This window comes from Vulpes vulpes, chromosome 12 (assembly GCF_048418805.1).
Source record: "Vulpes vulpes isolate BD-2025 chromosome 12, VulVul3, whole genome shotgun sequence".
NCBI classification, from domain to species: Eukaryota; Metazoa; Chordata; class Mammalia; order Carnivora; family Canidae; genus Vulpes; species Vulpes vulpes.
The window spans coordinates 106111805-106132158 of record NC_132791.1 but is presented as its reverse complement, the minus strand read 5'-3'; the positions used below and the strand labels follow the sequence as shown (position 1 = coordinate 106132158).

Here is a 20354-nt window from a genome sequence, read left to right as displayed (position 1 = left end):
CTACGCTAGACTTAGCCCTCAACTATAAGCCCCCTTACTGGAGCACTGTCTCCCCCATTAGGCTGCAGGCTCCCAGAGGATGGGACTCATGTGAAAATTGCACTGTGTCCCTAGCCCGGGGCTGAGTGGATAGTCAGATCTCGCTGCCATCCTGTAAGTCACCCAAATCACTGTAGAACTGGAAGGGACCCCAGAGGTCACTTAGTCATACCCCCTCATTTTGGGGGGGAGGAATCTGCCGCCCACAATTTACTCATCAGTCTACCTGAAAATAAACGGTCATTTATTAACCAGTTTGTATTCACTGCAGCAACCGAATCGTAGTTTCCACCAGGATTTAGTAAGCAGAGGTCGCAAAGAACAGAAGGTCAGGTAAACACTTCAAAAACGTTCTGTTACGTGAACACAGGAAACGAACCTACCTGCAGCTCCAACTGAGCAGGGCAGCATTAGAGGAGAGAAAAATAGTTACATTACCAATTGGATTGGAAGACTTCCCTTCAGTTGGTCATTACCAATCTGGATAGAAAAGATGAAAAAAATACATAGCCCTACTTTTTAGAATGTGCGAGTGGAAAAACAAAAAAACCCAAAAGCTCAACTAAGCCTGACCTCCAAAAGCCACATGTGACGTGGCTTTTGCTTTGTCACGAGGAACCTGGCACCCAGACCAGTCACCCAAAGCACTGAAGGATAAGAGCACAGTCCGAGCTACGCTATGCTTGTACCACCACAGCTTCACTACGTGTGTGGGCTTTCAGTTGAGGTTGGCTTGGTTTTTTTTCTTTCTTTTCCTTTTTCCTTCCAAAAAACTGAATCTTGTAAGCATCTCTCTGGACTTGGTGAAAAATCAGAATTAGAATGGCCAAAGCGGAAAAGACAGTCATGGAGCAAGGAAGTAAAATGCAGATTGGGAAATAACGTGGAATAACGGAAAATAACGTAGAAGGACAGATGGGGCTTTTTGCCTTCCTGGTCTATATTTACGTATGTTCACATAGCCTTTTGAAAGGATATCCGTGGAGCCGAAAATATTACACATTTCCATCAAAGGACGCTTATCAAGGCTACTTAGCCTCAGAGTCCTGACAACCTTTCCACATTTTTATATGGCTAGGAATGTTTAAATAAATGTATTTTCACAGAAAGGCACGGACTAGACAATTTTTCAAGGTCCCTTCTAGCCTAGAGGCAAATAAGAAGACCAAAGGAAAAACAGGCTACATGTACGCAAGTGAAAAGACCAAAAGAAGCATAAGCTAAAACAATCCCCTCTCTAGAAACTGTAAAGCCTGGGAAGTCATACAAAAAAAAAATCTTTCATCGGTATAATAAAAGTATATACCCTGCTGCCACGGGCAGGAGTACAATTGCAGGCAGGAGTACAATTGTTTTCTGGATGTACACCAGTCAGCACATGCACTCATCCCACAAAACCCTAATGTTCTCCACATGCATCCCCTACAGGAACTAACTCAGACTCAAATGCTGTCCATGAAGTAAGAGTACCACACATCTGACCTGGAAGCCACGGAGGCCGTGCGGCCGCATGGTCTAGAGTCAAGACGCAGGCCCCAGGAGTGAAACACTGACCAACTCTCCAACCTGGTGCTGAACTTCCAGCTGTCCCGAGTGTGTAAACTGTACCTGCCATATCAACTTGGACACAGGTTCTTTTGCGTTGATGAGTAATGACATTTGCCAGTCTCCCCTTGGAAACTGTAGACAACCAAATTCATTTACCCGAAATTAATCTGAGAGCTAGCATGAGGCACAGATTCGAGTGGCTTTGGTGTAAATCATGATTATGATAGAACGTCCTTATTTCCCCATTTCCAATTGGTGAGTTTAGGGATCCAGGGAGCTATCCTACCTGAACTACACTAGTCCAGAAGCTGCCAAAAGCCAGGCTTCTGCATCATTACTAACTTGACAGAATCTAGGACCAGCCATTCCAGCCGGTCACGGGACACAAAGACACTGAGAAGTAGTTAATACATTCTTCCTAGATGAGGGGATGGGGCGGGTGGTAGGCTAGATACAAGATTTCGGAGTGGATGGTGAGCAAGCTGGGAAACATGGCACCTAGAAAGCCAGCTGACTGGAGAAAGGGCAGCACCTCGTGAGGGAGGAGCTCTGCTTCCCACTTACTCGGATACGCTTGGCCCTGCGCATGTCATCAGCCGTTAGAGCGCTCTGGGGGGGCAGCACGCTCTCCTCGTGCTGGGGCTGCAGGTGTAGGCTATGAGTTTCCGGCTCATGCTCCAGGGAAGGCTGGGCGTCCTGTGGCAGCGCAGGGATGGGGAGAGCGGTCTGTTCTGGTTGATCCAGCCCATTCAGAGTAGCTGGCTCAGCCTCATCGAACTGTTCCTTGGCGGAAAAATGTAGCAAGTCCTGAAATTGCAACAACCAGGAATTATTTCCTTCCTGCAGCTAGAGAGAGACTTGTGCTAGAGAGAGTGTCAGCTAAGATTTAGAACTGCTGCGAGTTTATAAATGACTAGAGTTATAATGCTCAGAAAAAAAAAGAAAAAAATTCTCCTTCTGGGAAAACTATCCCAGGTTAGGTAACTATCCACAGGATGTAAAATCTAGGAGACGTTCCAGATGGCTTCATGAGGAAAAGACTCTGACTGGAAGAAAGATTATTTTAACTGTTTAAACTGATTAAACAGCACCCCCCAATAATATCTCTGGACAATTTCAAATCCTTTTGCGAGGGGAGGGCAGGGGGGCGTTGCAGAGGGAGAGAGAATCTTAAGCAGGATCCACACCCAGTGCAGAGCCTGACCCGGGGCTCGATCTCACAACCCTGAGATCATGACCTGAACGGAAATCAAGAGTCGGATGCTTAACTGACTGAGCCACCCAGGGGCCCCCAATTTCAAATTTGAGGGCATCGAAGTTGGGTTTTTGTTGTAACACTCAAGAATATGTTTTTGTTTTTGTTTTTGAGAATGCATTCTTCCTGCCTTTCCCATCACCCTTTGGCTAACACGCAGCCAAGCACCTCCGTGGCAGGACCATCAGCCTGCCTCTGGGAGGTATCTGTAATCGCCCTAAGTGCCCAGAGCAGGCGACGAACAAGGAGTTCCCCCTCCCCCAGTACCTGTGTCCCATCGTCACACTTGTCCCCATTTTCGCTGGTTATCTCCAAGCGGATAAATTTTGGAGGGCGTCCTGGCCGTCGACCGGGGCCAAATCGCCTCTTGCCTCGTCCTCTTCCTCTACCTCTTGTTCTAGGGACAAAAGGTTGAGTTATAAATAGTCACAGCTACACAGCACTCGCTAACAATTTCCCTCAGTGGGAAATGAGCCCCAAATCTTGATTTCCTCTCATTTTATTACTTTATTACTTTTCCTGATTCTTTTTTCTAATGGGAACAACTATTTTGATGATACACAGTTTCTTTTTTTTAATGTGGATTTTTTTGTTGTTTTTTTAAAAAGATTTTATTTATTTATTCATGAGAGACCCAGAGAGAGAGGCAGAGACACAGGCAGAGGGAGAAGCAGTCTCCCTGCAGGGACCCTGATGCGGGACTGTATCCGGAGACTCCAGGATCATGCCTTCGGCCAAAGGCAGATGCTCAACAACTGAGCCACCCAGGCATCCCATTTTTAATGTGTTTTTTTAAGATTATTTACTTATTTATTTATTTTTAAGATTTTATCTATTTATTTGAGTGAGAGAGAGAGCATGAGAGAGAGAGAGAGAGAGAGAGCATGAGCCATGGGGGAGGGGCAGAGGGAGAGAGAGAAGCAGACTCTCTCCTGAGCAGGAAGCCCAACACAGGGCTCAATCCCAGGACTCCAGGGTCATGACCTGAGCCAAAGGCAGATGCCCAACCAACTGAACCACCCAAGAATCCCTAAGTTTTGTGGGTTTTTTTGTTTGTTTGTTTTTTTGAGAGAGAGAGAGAGAGAGAGCACTCATACAATGGATTGGGAGAGGGGGAGGAAGAGGCTCAAACAGACACCAGGCTCTAAGCACAGATTCCAATGTAGAGCTTAATCCCACCACTCGAGATCGTGACCTGAGCCAAAACCAAGAGTAGGCTGCTTGACTGACTGAGCTATCCAGGCACCTTGTACTTATATACTTTACTTATACACTAAGTATCTCATCCTTGCCATCAATAGAGCCTAGAGATCTCTTAAATTATTCAGAAAAAAAAGGGGGTTTAAAAACTCAAAGCACTGACACCATTTTGCTACTGAAACTTCTGAAAGCACAAACATATCTCCAAAATGATGTGAGAAAGGCATACAGAACTGAACATGTTAAGCCTTACAGCATGTCCCCAGAGACGAGATTCCATTCTCTCCCTCTTTTCCCCCCTGCTTCACTTCCTGCTCCTTCCAAGAAATGTGGCTAGATTCAAAAGAACTTTCTTATTTTGCTATAAGTTTCTGGAAAGTCAAAACACACTTCTAATTCAACTGTTCCATAACATGCCTAGTAAGCACCAAATAAACTTCATCTCCTTGAACAGATTTCAGGCATACGAAAATTCCTTAATAAAGGAATTCAGTCGGTGTATCATTAGAATCTCTTTTCAAGGATGAACATGTGAGAGGATTAAGAGTACACTTACTTGATGAGCACTGAGTAATATATGGAAGTGCCGAATCCCTATATTGGACACCTGAAACTAATATAACACCATGTGTTAACTCTACTGGAATCAAAAAAAAGAAAAGGAAAGACGTGCGTGTGTGTGATATGTATAAAACTGATGAGATCATGTTTTATTTCTCCACTCATCTATTTAACAATTTAACAAGAATTATATGCTGTTCCAGAACTTTTAAAAGACTCTTTAGTATAGAAAATTCTGAACCTAGGCAAATGTAGAGAACACCATAAAGAACCCAATGTACCCATTACCTAATTCCAATACTTAGCTATTCATGGCTAATCTCTATCTCTCATATCTCCAGTATTTCCCACACAGACACACACCCATTAGATTATTTTGAGGTAAGTCCCAGACATCATTTCATCATCAAATATTTCCACAAGTATGTCTCTACAATATAAGGACTCTTTTATATGTATAATGATATACCATATATTTATATATATATATATATATATATATACACATAATATATATCATAATATCATTACCATATCTTAAAAAAATATTATAGCTGCTCAGTGTTATTAAATCTATTCAAAAAGTTCAAATTTTCCTAATTGTCTCAAATTTCTTTTTAACACCCAGCCAATAAATCTTTCTATATGCCAGGTCACGCCCTGGGCTAGGCAATAAAGACAAGCTCTATGTGACAATTTTTACCCTCAGAAGTCTAGTAGAGGGTAAAAGAGTCTAGAGAGCAGCAAAACCAAAAAAAATCACAATACAATTTAAAAGTGCTATAACAGAGCCATGAACGGAGTTCCACAGACACCTGCCAGGGAGTGATTTAACGCCCACTGTGTCCTCTGCCCACCTCAGACATTTACTCCCATGGTCATATCCTAGACCTTGTCATCCTCGATAAGTGCAGAGCCTCCCTTACCCCACTTCCATGCACTGTCCACTCCAATGCTATCTCTAGCTTCTAGCTCACGCCCTCAAGTGCCTGGACTCAACAATCCTTCCATCTCATTACCACCTCCAATCTAGTCCTTCGGTCACCTATTTGCAGTCCTACATCCCCTTGCTCTTTTCTCTCCCTTCTTCCACACATAAACTCCAAAGTCATTCACTGTAACCACTCCCTTGTGTATACGCTCCTGATCGCCACCCCTACTGCTGTTCCATCACTCTTGCTGTGTTGGAGAAACCACCACACTGCATAGTCCCCTTCCCTAGCCACTCTGCGCTGGCATTATTACAGCAAATGAAGCTGGACGGTGACAGATGGCCATGCCAGTGGTCTCACTTTAACAACAGGACCATGAACCTCCAGTGAGCTCTTAACATCACAGGTAGTCACTGCACTTCCCTAAAACAGAGGCTTTCCCACTTTCCTAAATGCCACGTCACACTCTCTCCTCTCTTTCCAAATCCTGTAAAAGATGGCAACACTACACCTGTCCCATTGGTACTGCCTATTCCAAAGCACTCTCATTCGTCACTTGTACTGTTCAAATAGCTTCCAACTGGTCCCCTGCCTTCCCTCTTGCTCCAATGAAAGTGAAAGTGACATTTTAATTTTCATCCAGCATGACATTTCAACATATACATCACAGAACCCTTTGAATACTTCTTATCATGCTTAGAATAAAATCCAAATTTCTTACCATTACTCACAAGGCCTACCAGATCTGGCCCCTGCCTACTCCCAACCTATATGATTCTCTCTCATCTTTTTTTATATGGTAGAATGAAACTTATGATTTAGTTTGATGAAGGAATTCTACTTCTGAAAAAAGCTTGCAAGTCAGAGATGCAGAATGTGTGCTATCTCAAGAATTCCTACCCTAGAAGGAATTTAAGGGGATAGGTTTAGCTAAGGGGGAAGGATTTCCTATTGCTGTGCACTCTGGTTGTGCTGGCAAAGAACTCAGCAGTAGATGTGGATGGGGGCAGGGAAAAGGAAATGACAGATAAGAAATTTCCCTCTGCAGCCCACCTGATAACCTGTCTACACACAGAAACATCCATTAGTTTACTGACAATATGGAAATGAATCTGGACCTTTAACAACTAAGTTTGTAAAACCTTCTCCCTTGTGATACCTGCTAAACACATCCAGTTTTTCATCATGGGAATTGAGATGCTGTTGCAACTGCTCCGAGCTTATAAATCGGCGGTTACATTCATAGCAGGGCCAATTCTTCTCTTGCTCACGAAGAACTACAGTCACAGGAGAGAAATCATAATGGTGATGATCAATAGACAGCAATAAAACTCAAATGCCCAGTAACCCCACCATTCTCATCTCATGCAGCCCGGGGCTCATAAACATAGTGTCTGCTCTTTGTCTTACCACTTTGCTATAAAATCAAAGGCTACAGGTGGACAAAGAGCATTTTTTAGGATCTTATTTTCAGCTGTATTCATGTAAGACACCCAAGGAACAAACTCAGTCATGCTACCCTTTCCCGTCTCCCCGACAGACACTCACACAGAACCTCACCACGCTGGAAAGACGGAAAGTGCTACAATGGAAATCAGTATTCAGATAACTTATTTTGATCCAGATCCAAGGTTCGTAAGCCGAGGACCCATTGTATCACAAAAAAAACTTAAAAGTCAATGCCCAGTATAATTACTTTAACAAAATGTTAAAGTATCTACTAATGTTGATGATTGGCACGCCCAATCCTAACATTTCCACTCCTGAATGCGCACCAACAAAAATAGGCACACATGTTCACTAAAAGACATGTGTAAGAATGTTCACAGTAGCATTCTTCAAAATACCCAGCAACTGGAAGCAACCCTGTTTGTATAATAAAGAATTAGGCTGGTTTTTGCCCCTGGTTCCTGGCAAACAACTTCTAAGTCTTTGGAACATCCCACATAAGAGGAGTGTCATCGTGGTAGTCTTTGACCCCACCTGAGTCTCTGCTAATACAACCCAGGACAGGGGTCCCTGTGTCTGTAACCATCTGATTGCAGGGCTGGAGCTCTGAGCTGGGTGATATCAGCCAGGGAGCAAGAGCTGGAGAGTGAATCCGATCATGCAGCCAATGATTCTATCAACCATGCCTATGTCATGATGCCTCGATAAAAGCTCTGGACACCAAAGCTCAGGTGAGCTTCCCAGGTTGGTAATCATACATCAACGTGCCACAGAGGTGACATGGCCTAGGGACATGGAAGCTTCATATTTGGAACCCACACAAACCTTGCCCTGAGTACCTCTTCATGGGGCTGGTCCTGAGGTGTATCCTTTATAGTAAAACTGTAATCTTAGGTAGAGCACTTTTCTGAGTTCTATGAGTCATTCTAGTAAATGATCACACCTAGGGAGGCTCTAGCTCCCTCAACTGTAGTTAGTCGGGCAGCAGTGCAGATGGCCTGGGGACCCCAGAGCTTGCGGCTGGTAGCTGAAGTGAAGACAGTCTTGTGAAAGACTTAAGACTTGCGCTTAACCTGCAAAATGTGACCTAACCCAGGTAAGTGTCAGAACTGCCCTGCACAACCCAGATATTCAACTACAGTGAAATATATGGATGAATTACGGCATATTCACACACTAGACTACCAAATAGCAATGCGGATGAACACACTACAATAATATGCAATAATATGGATAAATCTCAAAACATGTCAGGCAAAAGATCCTCAGAACATACATAATTCTAGTTATATGAACTTTGGTAATGAGTATCCATGGTATTAGAAGTCAGGATATTAGTTATACTTGAGAGTGAAAAAGGCACAAGGGACCCCCAAGTACTGGGCACGTTTGGTTTCTTGATCTGGGTGCAGGTTACACAGTTGTGTTCCCTTTGTGAAAATCTTTGGGCTGTATCCTTACGATTTGTGCACTTTTCTGTATGTAAATTATACTTCAGTAACATTTACATTAAAAACAAAGTCAATGCTTGCCTTGCTAATGTTCTCAGTGATGATTAAATCTAGATAGAGATTGTCCTCAGGTCTAGGTTCTAATTGAGTATCTGGAAGTTTTCATTATATTAAATACTATTTTCCAGCCACTCATGAAAGAAATGTAAATATGTCACTGTCAATTTGATCCTAGAATAAGACAAGGATGTGTAGCTGAAAAAAAAAAAAAAACCTATTGCAATACCTTCTTAATATATTGAGATTGGAAAATCGGATGTTGCATAATGATGTAATATATACAATTTAGAATTCATATAGGAAAGAGAAAAGAGAGAAAAGTCCAACCACCTTTCCTTTCTTCCTCAGAAATGTCATGAATTTTCTGGTTCACAAACTCAGCATAGGATGCAGCATACCACACCTGCAAGAACCAAGCACATCATCAAGAACTAAAGGACATCACCAGATGTACTTTGCATACTTAAATTCTTTCTGCTGCTTACATCAAACAAGTCTGGCTTTCCCACAACCCACGAAAAACAAACAACAACAACAACAAAAATCCACACTGTGAGCCGATCTCTTTAACACCAGATGGTCAGTCAGGAAGTCCATTTGCCAAGACACACTAACTGTGTGTTTTCTTTTTCCTTTTCAAAAAAATTGTTTTTGTTATTAGAACAACTTTACAAGAGATAATAGTAATAGTCTCTTCATCAAAATAAAACACAGCCTCTTCTGGTTGTTTTATCCGCATATAAACATGGGTTTTTACACAGCTGGAGTCAGAGTGACATCCACCACAACATGTCACCAAACAGCTCTTGCTGGGATCACAGATGATGATTCCCAACGTTACCACACCCTCCTGAGTCTCTTCTTCCCTCCCTCCCCCAGTGGCTGCCTCTGCTCAGTCTCCTTGTCTGGCTCTTCTTCCTCTCCTTCCTCTCTACGCTGCCTCAGAGCTTCATCAAATCCAGAGCCTTCTTATTTTTCCCTAAAGTGGTCACATCCATTCCCAACCAACTCTAAACTAGTATCTCCACCGAGACTCTCCCTCTCTGTTCCCTCTGTGTACATCCTACTCCCTGCCTAGTATTTTGCACTGAACTGCTTCACAGACGGTTCAAACTTGATATATCTAGAACTGAATTCTAGATGCTTCCTTATCGCACCCCCTACCCCTACCCATCTTCTCCATCTCAATAAACACCCTGCCTTTCACGCAGCGGTTCAGACTGGAAACCTAAAAGGTATCTTGGATTTCTCTGTGTTCTTCTGTCATTCTTTCAGGAAGAAAGGTGTGAACTCCTCAGATGCTCTCCATCCAGTCTTCTCCCACCATGATCCATGCCAAGATGAGCTCTTGCCTGGTCTTCTAACAGGTGTCTCCTTTTCCACTTCTGCTCCTTCCGATCCACTCTTCCCACAAGAGCAGAGAAGGCTTCTTAAAACACAATCGGATTTCATCTCTCGCATGCCTAAGCAGCTTCTTGCTCATAAAAAACCTGCAACGCTCAATGAAGGGCTCGAAAGAGCTCCATGACATATTCCAGCTCCTATCCCTCTCGCTGTCTCCCTGCTTGTAGTTCCTCACACAGGCCAAGGTCTGTCCCACCCCAACCTTCATCCCTGCTCTTCCACCATCAGGAGTGTTGGGTTCTTCCCCTTGGCCTCCCCTGCCCCTTCTATGCTACTGGCCCCTCCCTTCCCGATCCTCAGCCCTCAGCCTAATTATCCTCTCCTCAGCAAGGCCTTCCCTCTCCAGCATTTATAAATTGGTCCCTTTCCTGATACCTGCTATTTTTGGACCATTTGTTTCCTTCATAGCACTTAACCACTCTGTGTTATTACAGCTGACCCTCAAATAACAGGGGTTGAACTCCCTGGGTCCACTTACATGCAGATTTTTAATAGTACAGTACCATAAATGCACATCCTCTTCCTTATGATTGTCTTAATAACATTTCTTTACTCTGGCTTACTTTACCGTAAGGATAATACGTACCAAAAAAAAAAAAAAAAAAGGATAATACGTACCACATATGAAGTATGTGTTAGTCAACTGTTTATGTTATTGGTAAGGCTTCTAATTAACAGTAGGCTATTAACAGTTAAGTTTTTGAAGAGTCAAAAGTTACATGTAGATTGATTTTTCAACTGCTTGAGGGGGCAGCGCCCCTAATCCCATTTTGTTCAAGGGTCAACTGTATTTTTTTAAAGATTTTACATATTTATTCATGAGAGACACACAGAAAGAGGCAGAGACAAAGGCAGAGGGAGAAGCAGGCTCCCCATGGGGAGCCCGATGTGGGACTCAATCCCAGGACCCCGGGGTCACAGCCTGAGCTGAAGGCAGACACTCAACCACTGAGCCACCCAGACATGCCTGGGTCAACTGTATTTGCTTACTTATATCCTTCTGCCCACTTTCCCTCTAGAATACAAGCTCTCTGAACACAGGCACCAGTCTATCTTTTCCTAGTGTCTAAAACACAATAGGAGTTCAATATATTAATTACTAAATGAATTAACATGTATAATTATTATGGAATACTATTTTAACTATATGGAAACATTTATATCAAGACTCCATTTTTAAATATGGAGTAATATTCTACAGAGTCTGTGTTCTATAATTTACTTGACCATGACGTGTAGTTGGATTTTGACATAGTTTATCATTTTGCTGGTATAAATTCTACCCTAGTCCAGCAATTCCAAGATGTATATTTTTCATATTTTAACATTTCAAAAACCATCTCATGGTCCATGGCATTTTGCAATCACTGCTGGGATGTAGTTTCTTTTACTAACTGCTCATTGCTCCTGCACAAACCTGGCCAAGCTCTTTACGTTGTTCTCACCTCATTCAGTTATGTGCCCCTCTGGCACCATGACTTAACACTTGCCCTCATTCAGTTATGTGCCCCTCTGGCACCATGACTTAACACTTGCCCAGCAATGCGAAAGAAGGCAAAAAAATAAAAAAATAAAAAAATACATATATATTTGCCATCTGCCTGAGGATGAATAAAAGAAATGTCAAAGCAATGCAAGGCTGGTGTGATCACCTTGCAGGACCCCTGTTAATACATCAAACATCAAATTGTCTGAAACTTCCCACTGACTTCATGTGACTTCACAGTTATGTGCCCCTCTGGCACCATGACTTAACACTTGCACCTCATTCAGTTATGTGCCCCTCTGGCACCATGACTTAACACTTGCCCAGCAATGCGAAAGGCGGCAAAAAAATAAAAAAATAAAAAAATACATATATATATTTGCCATCTGCCTGAGGATGAATAAAAGAAATGTCAAAGCAATGCAAGGCTGGTGTGATCACCTTGCAGGACCCCTGTTAATACATCAAACATCAAATTGTCTGAAACTTCCCACTGACTTCATCAAAAGCCACTTAACTTCCAAAGGTAGGTATTTTAATTGAGGAAAAAGACACAAATGGGTCCAGTCAGTGGGAAAGCACAGGGTTGAAACTTGTACAGAAATGCCATCAATCATTTGGGAAAATACCCCAGAGGTGATAGCAGATCACTTATTTTAAAAATAATACAGCATCATCAACAACTTGATGGCACAGAAGATGACAGATATACAAAACACAAACGTCCATAACAAAGTAAAATAGTGATTCAGTTTAAAAAAAAAAAAAGTTAGACTGAACACAGGCAGTTTATACAGTAACCATTTTGCTTATATGTGCCTTTTTAAGTATGCAGAAATATAACAGGATTTCAAAATTATCTCTAAATGAGTCTAATACAGCTCCTGCAGTAAGTAGAAAATTACTTTTTGGTGATAAAAATAAGCACTATAACCTAGCTTAGATAGCAGCATTTTTATTAATGGCGTATAAAATAATAGTTCATCTTAAAGTCATGGGTGTTTAAATCAGTGAAACACAGCATTATAAAATTAGAATGTATCTGGCTCTATCTTTGTTTATAATTATTTCCTCAGACTAATTTTCAAGGATTAGGTTTATTCAGCCAAGAACATTTTTACTATACACTGCCAGAAATATTTTATAAAACATTGCAATTCTGTGACAAATGTCCCTATTTTTTAAACCTTCACATTCCCTGTACTGTATCCATTTATTTTTGCTAATTTAACAAAAATAGTAACTCATAGTTGTTTTAAGGTTTAAAATTATTAACATTGAAAAAAGTACTTAACATTTCTTTACTAAAAGTGTTTCTCTTCCAAATAAAGTCAATTCCCAGCATTCATGTGTCCATGTGGATACCAGAGAGGTTAGAGGTATTTTCTCTTAGTTTTCATTTTCTTTTTGTAAGATTTATTTATTTATTTGGGGGGGATAAGGGCAGAGGGAGAGAGAGAGAATCTCCAGCAGACTCCCACAGAGCACAGAGCCAGACAGGAGGCTCAATCCCATGACCCAAGACCAAGACATGAACCAAAGTCAAACACCCAGCTCAACCATCTCAGTTTTTATCCTTTTTTTTAAGGTTTTATTTATTTATTTATCTGAGAAAGAGACAGAAAAAGAGAGCAAGCAAGGGGAACAGCAGAGGGAGAGAGATAAGCAGATTCCGCACTTAGCGCAGAGCCCGACCCAGGGCTTGATCTCAGGACTCCAATATCATGACCCCAGGGCAGCCCGGGTGGCTCAGCGGTTTGGCACTGCCTTCAGCCCGGGGCATGATCCTGGAGACCCAGGATCGAGTCCTACATCAGGCTCCCTGCATGGAGCCTGCTTCTCCCTCTGCCTATGTCTCTGCATCTCTGTCTCTGTGTCTCTCATGAATAGATAAATAAAATCTTTAAAAAAAAAAAATCATGACCCCAGATGAAATCAAGAATCTGATGCTCAACTAAATGAGCCACTCAGGTGCCCCTCAGCTTTTATTTTTAACCTTTTAACTTGTATTACAAATACTTCTCCCATTCTGTTGCTTCCTTTTCATTCTATTGTTTTGGTTGTTCATTATGCTGAACTATTATATTCTTATTTGTTTCTGCCTGTCTTTACCTCTACAGTTCTATCTACTGCTTTGAGAGAGAGAATAATCTACCCTCCACAGGCAAGAAGTATTCACTTCAGTATCAAGAATTTATTGGGGGGCGCCTGGGTGGCTCAGGGGTTGAGCGTCTGCCTTCGGCTCAGGTCATAATCCCAGGGTCCTGAGATCGAGTCCCACATCGGGCTCCCTGCATGGAGCCTGCTTCTCCCTCTGCCTGTGTCTCTGCCTCTCTCTGTGTGTCTCTCATGAATAAATAAATAAAATCTTAAAAAAAAAAAAAAGAATGTATTGGGATAGATGATGTGAGATATGAATCCCCTTTTACAAAGACTCAGGTCTTGTACAGCTTTTGAACAAAGTCTAGGTCTTTGTTCTCCCCCTAAAGACGTACCTATTTCTCACTTTTACCACATCGAAGCCCTGTGTAATTCAATGTTCATGTACTGATAAAATCATTTCTCATCTCTTTTTCATCTATATCTGGAATGTTCCCTTAGAATCACAACAGAATTTTCATTATGTCATCAAAAGTTAATATTTAGACAAATTCCTACAGAGTTATCCCCCCAAAAAATATATTCCTGAAATCAGAAGTCAGTGCCTAGAATTCTTTGGGTAAAATGAAGTATTGAAGCAAAGAAATCTAGCCGGTACACCTAAATTCCATTTTTTTGAGATCCCCTGTTTCCAGCTAATTCTTCAGTGTGTAAATAATGTTAAGTGACCCCAACTTTAATCACTCCAAAAAAACCAGTCTGCTCCCCAAACACAACTACCTCTTTACACTAGGGCCTAATGCCACAGTGGAGGCCTTTGACAGACCCAAAAGTCATGTACTTTTCATTCTGTTTTATCCATAGGATTGTTATAAGTGTACTGTACACAGCAGGTACTCAACACATAAGTGAATTATAAGGAAAGGACCATTTTTGTAAGAATCCCCCTTCAGAGAAAAAAAAAATAAGAAAAGCATTAAATGGTCACTATTCCTAACAAAGGTACCCCTGACCCAGCACTGTACCTTCAGTTCTTGTTTGGGTTCTACGTTCTTTATTGTTGTGTAATACACATGGTGGCCATACTGGTAAGCCACCAGGTTCTGCTCCAGGTGGTTCTGGGCTGGACGTACAAACATCATCCAGTTACAAAGGGTCTCATCAGACAATTCAAACCACAGGTCTTCATGCAAATCCCTGTCTTTTCTGTCCCCTTTGTCTAGAGAAACCTGTAACCAAAGAGAAAACAAAAAGCCATATCAAAAAACAAAACAAAACAAAATAAAAACAAAACTTTTAATATGATATACATTAATGTAATAATATACAAAATACCACTCCTTAAATTAACCACATATCCTGATCCTTCCTTTTGTATCTAGAAAGATACAGTGTCTTTGCCAGTGTATCTGGCAAGATTGTGTCTTGCCAAATATAAAAGGAAAGGGACACTTTCTGAAGACTCACCTGTAGCAGAATCACCTGGCAAAATGTTCAAGTTAATAATATCACTATATAGCTTTAGGTGAGGCTTCATCATTAACACATCAAAAAACACTATAAATAAGCTGAAAAATGCAAGCAAAATACTCTCTAGTTTTGTAAAAGTTGCTTACTTCAGGGATTCAACTGCCTTTATTTATGATGAGTACCCTAGTGATATGTATTTCTCTTTAAAAAAATGATATTCTTTCTTGAAGGTCTTGAGCATTTACCGAAGGAAAAAAAAAAAAAAATCAAACCCCAAAAACTCTCCCTTCCTGCTGCTCTTTCTTGGTTCTCCAGAGTAGCTCTCCAAGAAGCAGACAACACAGGTGTTGGACAGAAGCAAGAGCATCAAATGTAAAGAAGAGAGATCAATATAAATATACTTTAAGATACAGTGAACTAGGGGATCCCTGGGTGGCGCAGTGGTTTGGCGCCTGCCTTTGGCCCAGGGCGCGATCCTGGAGACCCGGGATCGAGTCCCACGTCGGGCTCCCGGTGCATGGAGCCTGCTTCTCCCTCTGCCTGTGTCTCTGCCTCTCTCTCTCTCTCTCTGTGACTATCATAAAAAATAAAAATAAATAAATAAATAAAAATTAAAAAATTTAAAAAAAAAAGATACAGTGAACTATTCTTTAACAAAAGATTCAACAGGACAGACCTGTTTCAAAAACTGACAAGGGATTTTCCTGAAAATGTTATTGGTACTTAGCAGATTACATGAGTCTACATCAAATTAATTTAAAGAATAAAAGAAAAAGTGGTCAAAACCCCTATTATGGACTGAATTGTGCCCCCACCAAATTCACATGTTAAAGTCTTTACCCATCAGTATGTGAGTATATTTGGAGATACGGCTTTTCAAGAGGTAACTAAGTTAAAAGAGGTGATTTAGGCATCAGAGTGGGTCCTAATCCAATCCAGTTGGGGTCCTTACAAGAAAAGGAGATAGGGACACATGGAGAGACACCAAGGATGCGTGCACACACAGGTTAAAGGCATGCGGACACAGAGAAGAGATGTTTGCAAGGAGAGAACAGAGGCCTTAGAGGAACCCCACCCTGCCGGCACCTGGCTGTTGGCCTTCCAGCCTCTAGCGCTGTAAGAAAGTAAATTTCCGGGATCCCTGGGTGGCGCAGCGGTTTGGCGCCTGCCTTTGGCCCAGGGCACGATCCTGGAGATCCGGGATCGAATCCCACATTGGGCTCCCGGTGCATGGAGCCTGCTTCTCCCTCTGCCTGTGTCTCTGCCTCTCTCTCTCCCTCTCTCTCTCTCTGTGATTATCATAAATAAATAAAGTTTAAAAAAAAAAAAAAAAAAAAAAAGAAAAAAAAAAAAAAGAAAGTAAATTTCCATTCTTTAAGTACCTCTGGTCTGTGGTATTTGTTACAGCAACTCCAACAAACTAATCTGGCCCCTAAGAGCTACACCTCTCAAAATTATTCATATAATGCTTTAGGAGACTGAGATTGCGATCTCCAATTTAGTGGTGAGAGGGAAAATGTTTCCATTCAAAACATATTAAGCAGGAAAAAATAAATAAATAAAAATAAAACAAATTCAGCAGTGAAAGGAAAATACTAGCAAACAACTGTTATAGAATTAAGAGAACCAGTAAGAAAACACATGCACCTTTAAAAGTTATCAAGAGCAAGAGTGAAATATGATAAAGCATAAATTACCTTCAGATGAATATAACAGTCTTTCAGCTCAGACTCCCTGACGAGGGGTCCCTCCACAGGGCCAAACTGGGTGCGCTTGGGAATGCGCCTTTTGGAGAACACCCCTCCGAGGAACCTATCGATGTAGAGGACCAGGGGGAGGCTTGCTCTCGCTCTAGTGAGCACAGGCCGGTTAGGGATGGGATGCAAGGGGCCATGCTTTGGGCACACTGAAGAATGTGCATTATTACACTCCTCACACCCTGCAAAAGAAAGAAAATTCTAAAGTCAAATTCCTCAACATCACTTGATCTCAGACACAAAGTTCTAACCTGAAAAATCCCCCATATCTAAGTTTGCAAGGCCAAATTCAATTAACTCCTACAGTTATACCCCTCATTCAGGTGTAGTATGTTAGCTTTCATAGACCAATAAAATCCCATCCTGTTCCTCTGAAACCAAGCAGAATTAGCTTGTGCCCGCCAAAAATAATACACAGGCAGTGACTTATTTCTCTACTGGAGATTAAGTCAAACATAGCCCCGTAAATTCACAAATCAATTATAACAGATCTGAAAAGAGAAAAGAAAAAAAGAAGAGCTTATGAGGATAAATGCTGCAAAATCTGATGAGACAAAATAGTTGAATTTTAGACTATGTAAATTATATCTCAGTAAAGCTATTTAGGAAACCCTGACAATACCATTCACTCAGTTTCTTCAAAGGGAGTCATTGCCTCATTGCCTGGGCACGTCTAACTCAAACAGAAGAGGTGCTGTACAGTTGGAGACCTCAATGCATATTGCGTGAAGATAAGGCTAAAATGAATGAATTTAGCATTCCATCCTTCATTCTCTTGAGTGACACAGTTAGCCTGGCCCAGACGGGTCCCATTTTCAGCTCCTTCTAGGAATGATCACTTTGCACTAAGCATCCATACTCACTCTTTCCCAGGGGCACCTACCTGTAAACTAACTGCCAGAACTAGATGGAAATGGCCACGAAACAGAGAAAAGTGCCTGGACCCCAGAGGCACCATACTCATGACCCTTAACACATTTAATTATTTTGCCCAACTCCAACTGGGTGATGACCTGGCTTGGGAAATAGGAACTTCCCATTTCTCCTGTTCTTCAATATTTTGTATTACTATTTGTAAGATAGAGTAATTTTATGGTATTTGACTAAGGAGTCCACCTTGAAAACTTATGAATTCAAGGAAAAATAAAACGAGGAAGTTCTCTATTGGATATGGAAATGAGCAGTGGCCCCATGCAAATAGGCCTCACCATCACCACACAGAAGGTCCCAGGAGCCTTGGGGAGACCACAGAGCGCTGAACAGCCTCAGTAACTCAGATAAATGAGATAAGAACTTTGCCATAAGCATGAAAATTGATACCAAGGAGCAATCATTTGGCAGGTGGAAGCAGGGACCCTCCCACCCTCTCCCAAAGCAGGCCGCACAGCGAGGCAGTCAGCCTTCTGGTTAACCGGGGGCACACTGGCACCAGACCACCTGAGTTTGAACCCTGACCCTCCAAACAACCAAACACGACCTCGGGAAAGCTACCCACCTGATCTTAAGACTAAGGAAAGCATTGATCAGCTTAGGAAATGTAAAGACTGGGGCCCGGAACGTAACAGGCATGTTTAAAAGGTTACCATGAAGAGAGGGGAGGCAGCAGAGCACACTTGTTAAAGTCGAAACAGCGAATAGCCCAGGAACATCCCAGAACCAGACACACTCACCCTAGCGGTTTGACAGCGCAGGCACTGGTGTCAGAGACTTGGGCTCCGAGCCTGACCCACCACTCACCCCCGGGTGACACCGAGCGGGCTGCCTAGCCGCTTCTGACCTTCATTCCTCCTTTGGTAAAATCGGAGTCCCCTGGAGAGCATCAGGGCCTCCGGGGCAAGCCGCACGAGCAGAGCACGCGGCCCGGAGTCTGCACACAGGAAGCCCTTGGCAGACAGCAGCTGTGTCCCCAGTCCCCGTGCTTGCACACGCTCGCGGGGGCAGCTCCACTTACACAAGTCATGCGGGTCGAAGGGCCGAGGCGGATCGGGTTCCCAGTCGTCCAGGTCTGTGTCCTCACCATCCTCCTCCTCATCTTCCTCGGTATCTTCATCCTCATCCTCGTCCTCTTCCTCTTTGGCCTCCAGTCTGCCCAGAGGGTTCTGCAGAGTTGCCAAAGGGTCTGAACCGTCCACACCCTCAATGGAAGGTAACACCTGGTTATGCACGGGTAATGAGGCCTGGACAAAGTGTAACCGGAAAGTTAGCGCACGTGTGCTTTTAGTTAGCTGGTACACACACGCACACACACGCACCCAATACAAGGTTGTGGTGGGAGAGATTCTCCACATCAGTTCCCTTCATGACCTCGAAGACGAAACTCTCTCCATCTCTAGGCTGGAATGGATTTGCCTTCGCTGCGCTGTTGCCCCAAGGCGGGGAAACTGGTAGGAAAGCCCGGGTGCTCCCTGCTTTGGGCCTGCCCTGGCTCCCCAGACACTTCAAATACATAACAAGCTTTCCATACCCTCGCGGTGCATGCCGGGTGTCCTGTCTCAACATCTGAACTCAATTTTGAGTCAGGGGATCCCTCCTGCCTTTTCAGATTGACCACAACACCGTGTATGTAGTGATCAGACCTGATCTTCGACCATTTCACTTTTAAAACTAAACACGTGGGGGATCCCTGGGGGGCTCAGCAGTTTAGTGCCACCTTCAGCCCCAAGAGTGATCCCGAAGTCCCAGGATCGAGTCCCATGTCAGGCTCCCCGCATGGAGTCTGCTTCTGCCTCTCTCTCTCTCTCTCTCTCTGTGTCTATCATGAATAAAAATAAAATCTTTTTTAAAAATTTAAAAAAAAAATTAAAAAAAAAATTTAATTTAAAAATTAAAAAAAAAAAAAATTTTTTTAAATTTAAAAAAATTTTAAATGCATGGGCAGCCCGGGTGGCTCAGTGGTTTAGAGTGCCTTCGGCCCAGAGTGTAATCCTGGAGACTCAGGATCGAGTCCCACGTCGGGCTCCCTGCATGGAGCCTGCTTCTCCCTCTGCCTGTGTCTCTGCCTTTCTCTCTCTCTCTCTCTCTCATGAATAAATAAATAAAATCTTTAACAAATAAAAAAAATAAAATAAAAATAAATGCATGGTAATAACACCCAGGTGGTAAAATTCAGTGGTCAACAGCCCTCCTTTCACACCCTTCAGAGAGGCTAAGGCTTTTAGGTAAGTGAGAGATGCTTATTTGTTTCAGGTTGAAGTTAGTCTTTTGCAAGTAAGACAAGGTGTGGGGCATGTATTGGGTTACGACTACCTTACCAAATATACTGGCAAAAAAATAAATGGTACCTTAAAAAGTTCGCTGCCCAATAAGTGTCACAGGGTTCTAGGGAACCCCAGATTCCTTCATTCAATCTTATTTCTCCTTCCCAATTAGCACCATAAATCATACTCAAGCCACGTCCCTTTCCAGTTCAATGAACAAAGCAAGTTTTTTTAATGCCTACTCCACTTTTCTTTATCTTCCTCTATGTTGTTGTCCTCGCCTAGAATGTTCTTGCCTCGCCAATCTTCCAAATCCTGTCAGGTTCCAGTGTTTCCATGAACCACCCTTGAGCACTCGAGCTCTCCCTGACTCTCCTCTCCTCTGATCCCTGTAGCGTCTGGAGTCATAGAATCCTGCCCTACAGCCTCGTTCAGCCTCTGCGCC

General features: G+C 42.6%; 1 protein-coding gene across 6 annotated transcripts in view; it reads right to left on the bottom strand.

The window, feature by feature from the left end:
• The window catches only part of PRDM10 (PR/SET domain 10), a 96864-nt gene that overhangs the window by 26843 nt on the left and 49667 nt on the right, over positions 1 to 20354 (bottom strand). For 4 of the 6 annotated variants that reach the window (XM_072729330.1, XM_072729333.1, XM_072729332.1 and 1 more), the window contains 7 exons: positions 18664 to 18889; positions 16653 to 16894; positions 14511 to 14714; positions 8826 to 8898; positions 6695 to 6812; positions 3110 to 3239; positions 2152 to 2394 (listed from right to left, as the gene is read on the bottom strand). In XM_072729330.1, the coding sequence (XP_072585431.1) occupies positions 2152 to 2394; positions 3110 to 3239; positions 6695 to 6812; positions 8826 to 8898; positions 14511 to 14714; positions 16653 to 16894; positions 18664 to 18889 (1236 nt within the window). The remainder of the gene's footprint in view (positions 1 to 2151; positions 2395 to 3109; positions 3240 to 6694; positions 6813 to 8825; positions 8899 to 14510; positions 14715 to 16652; positions 16895 to 18663; positions 18890 to 20354) is intronic. The other 2 variants (XM_072729331.1, XM_072729334.1) reach the window with 1 other exon arrangement.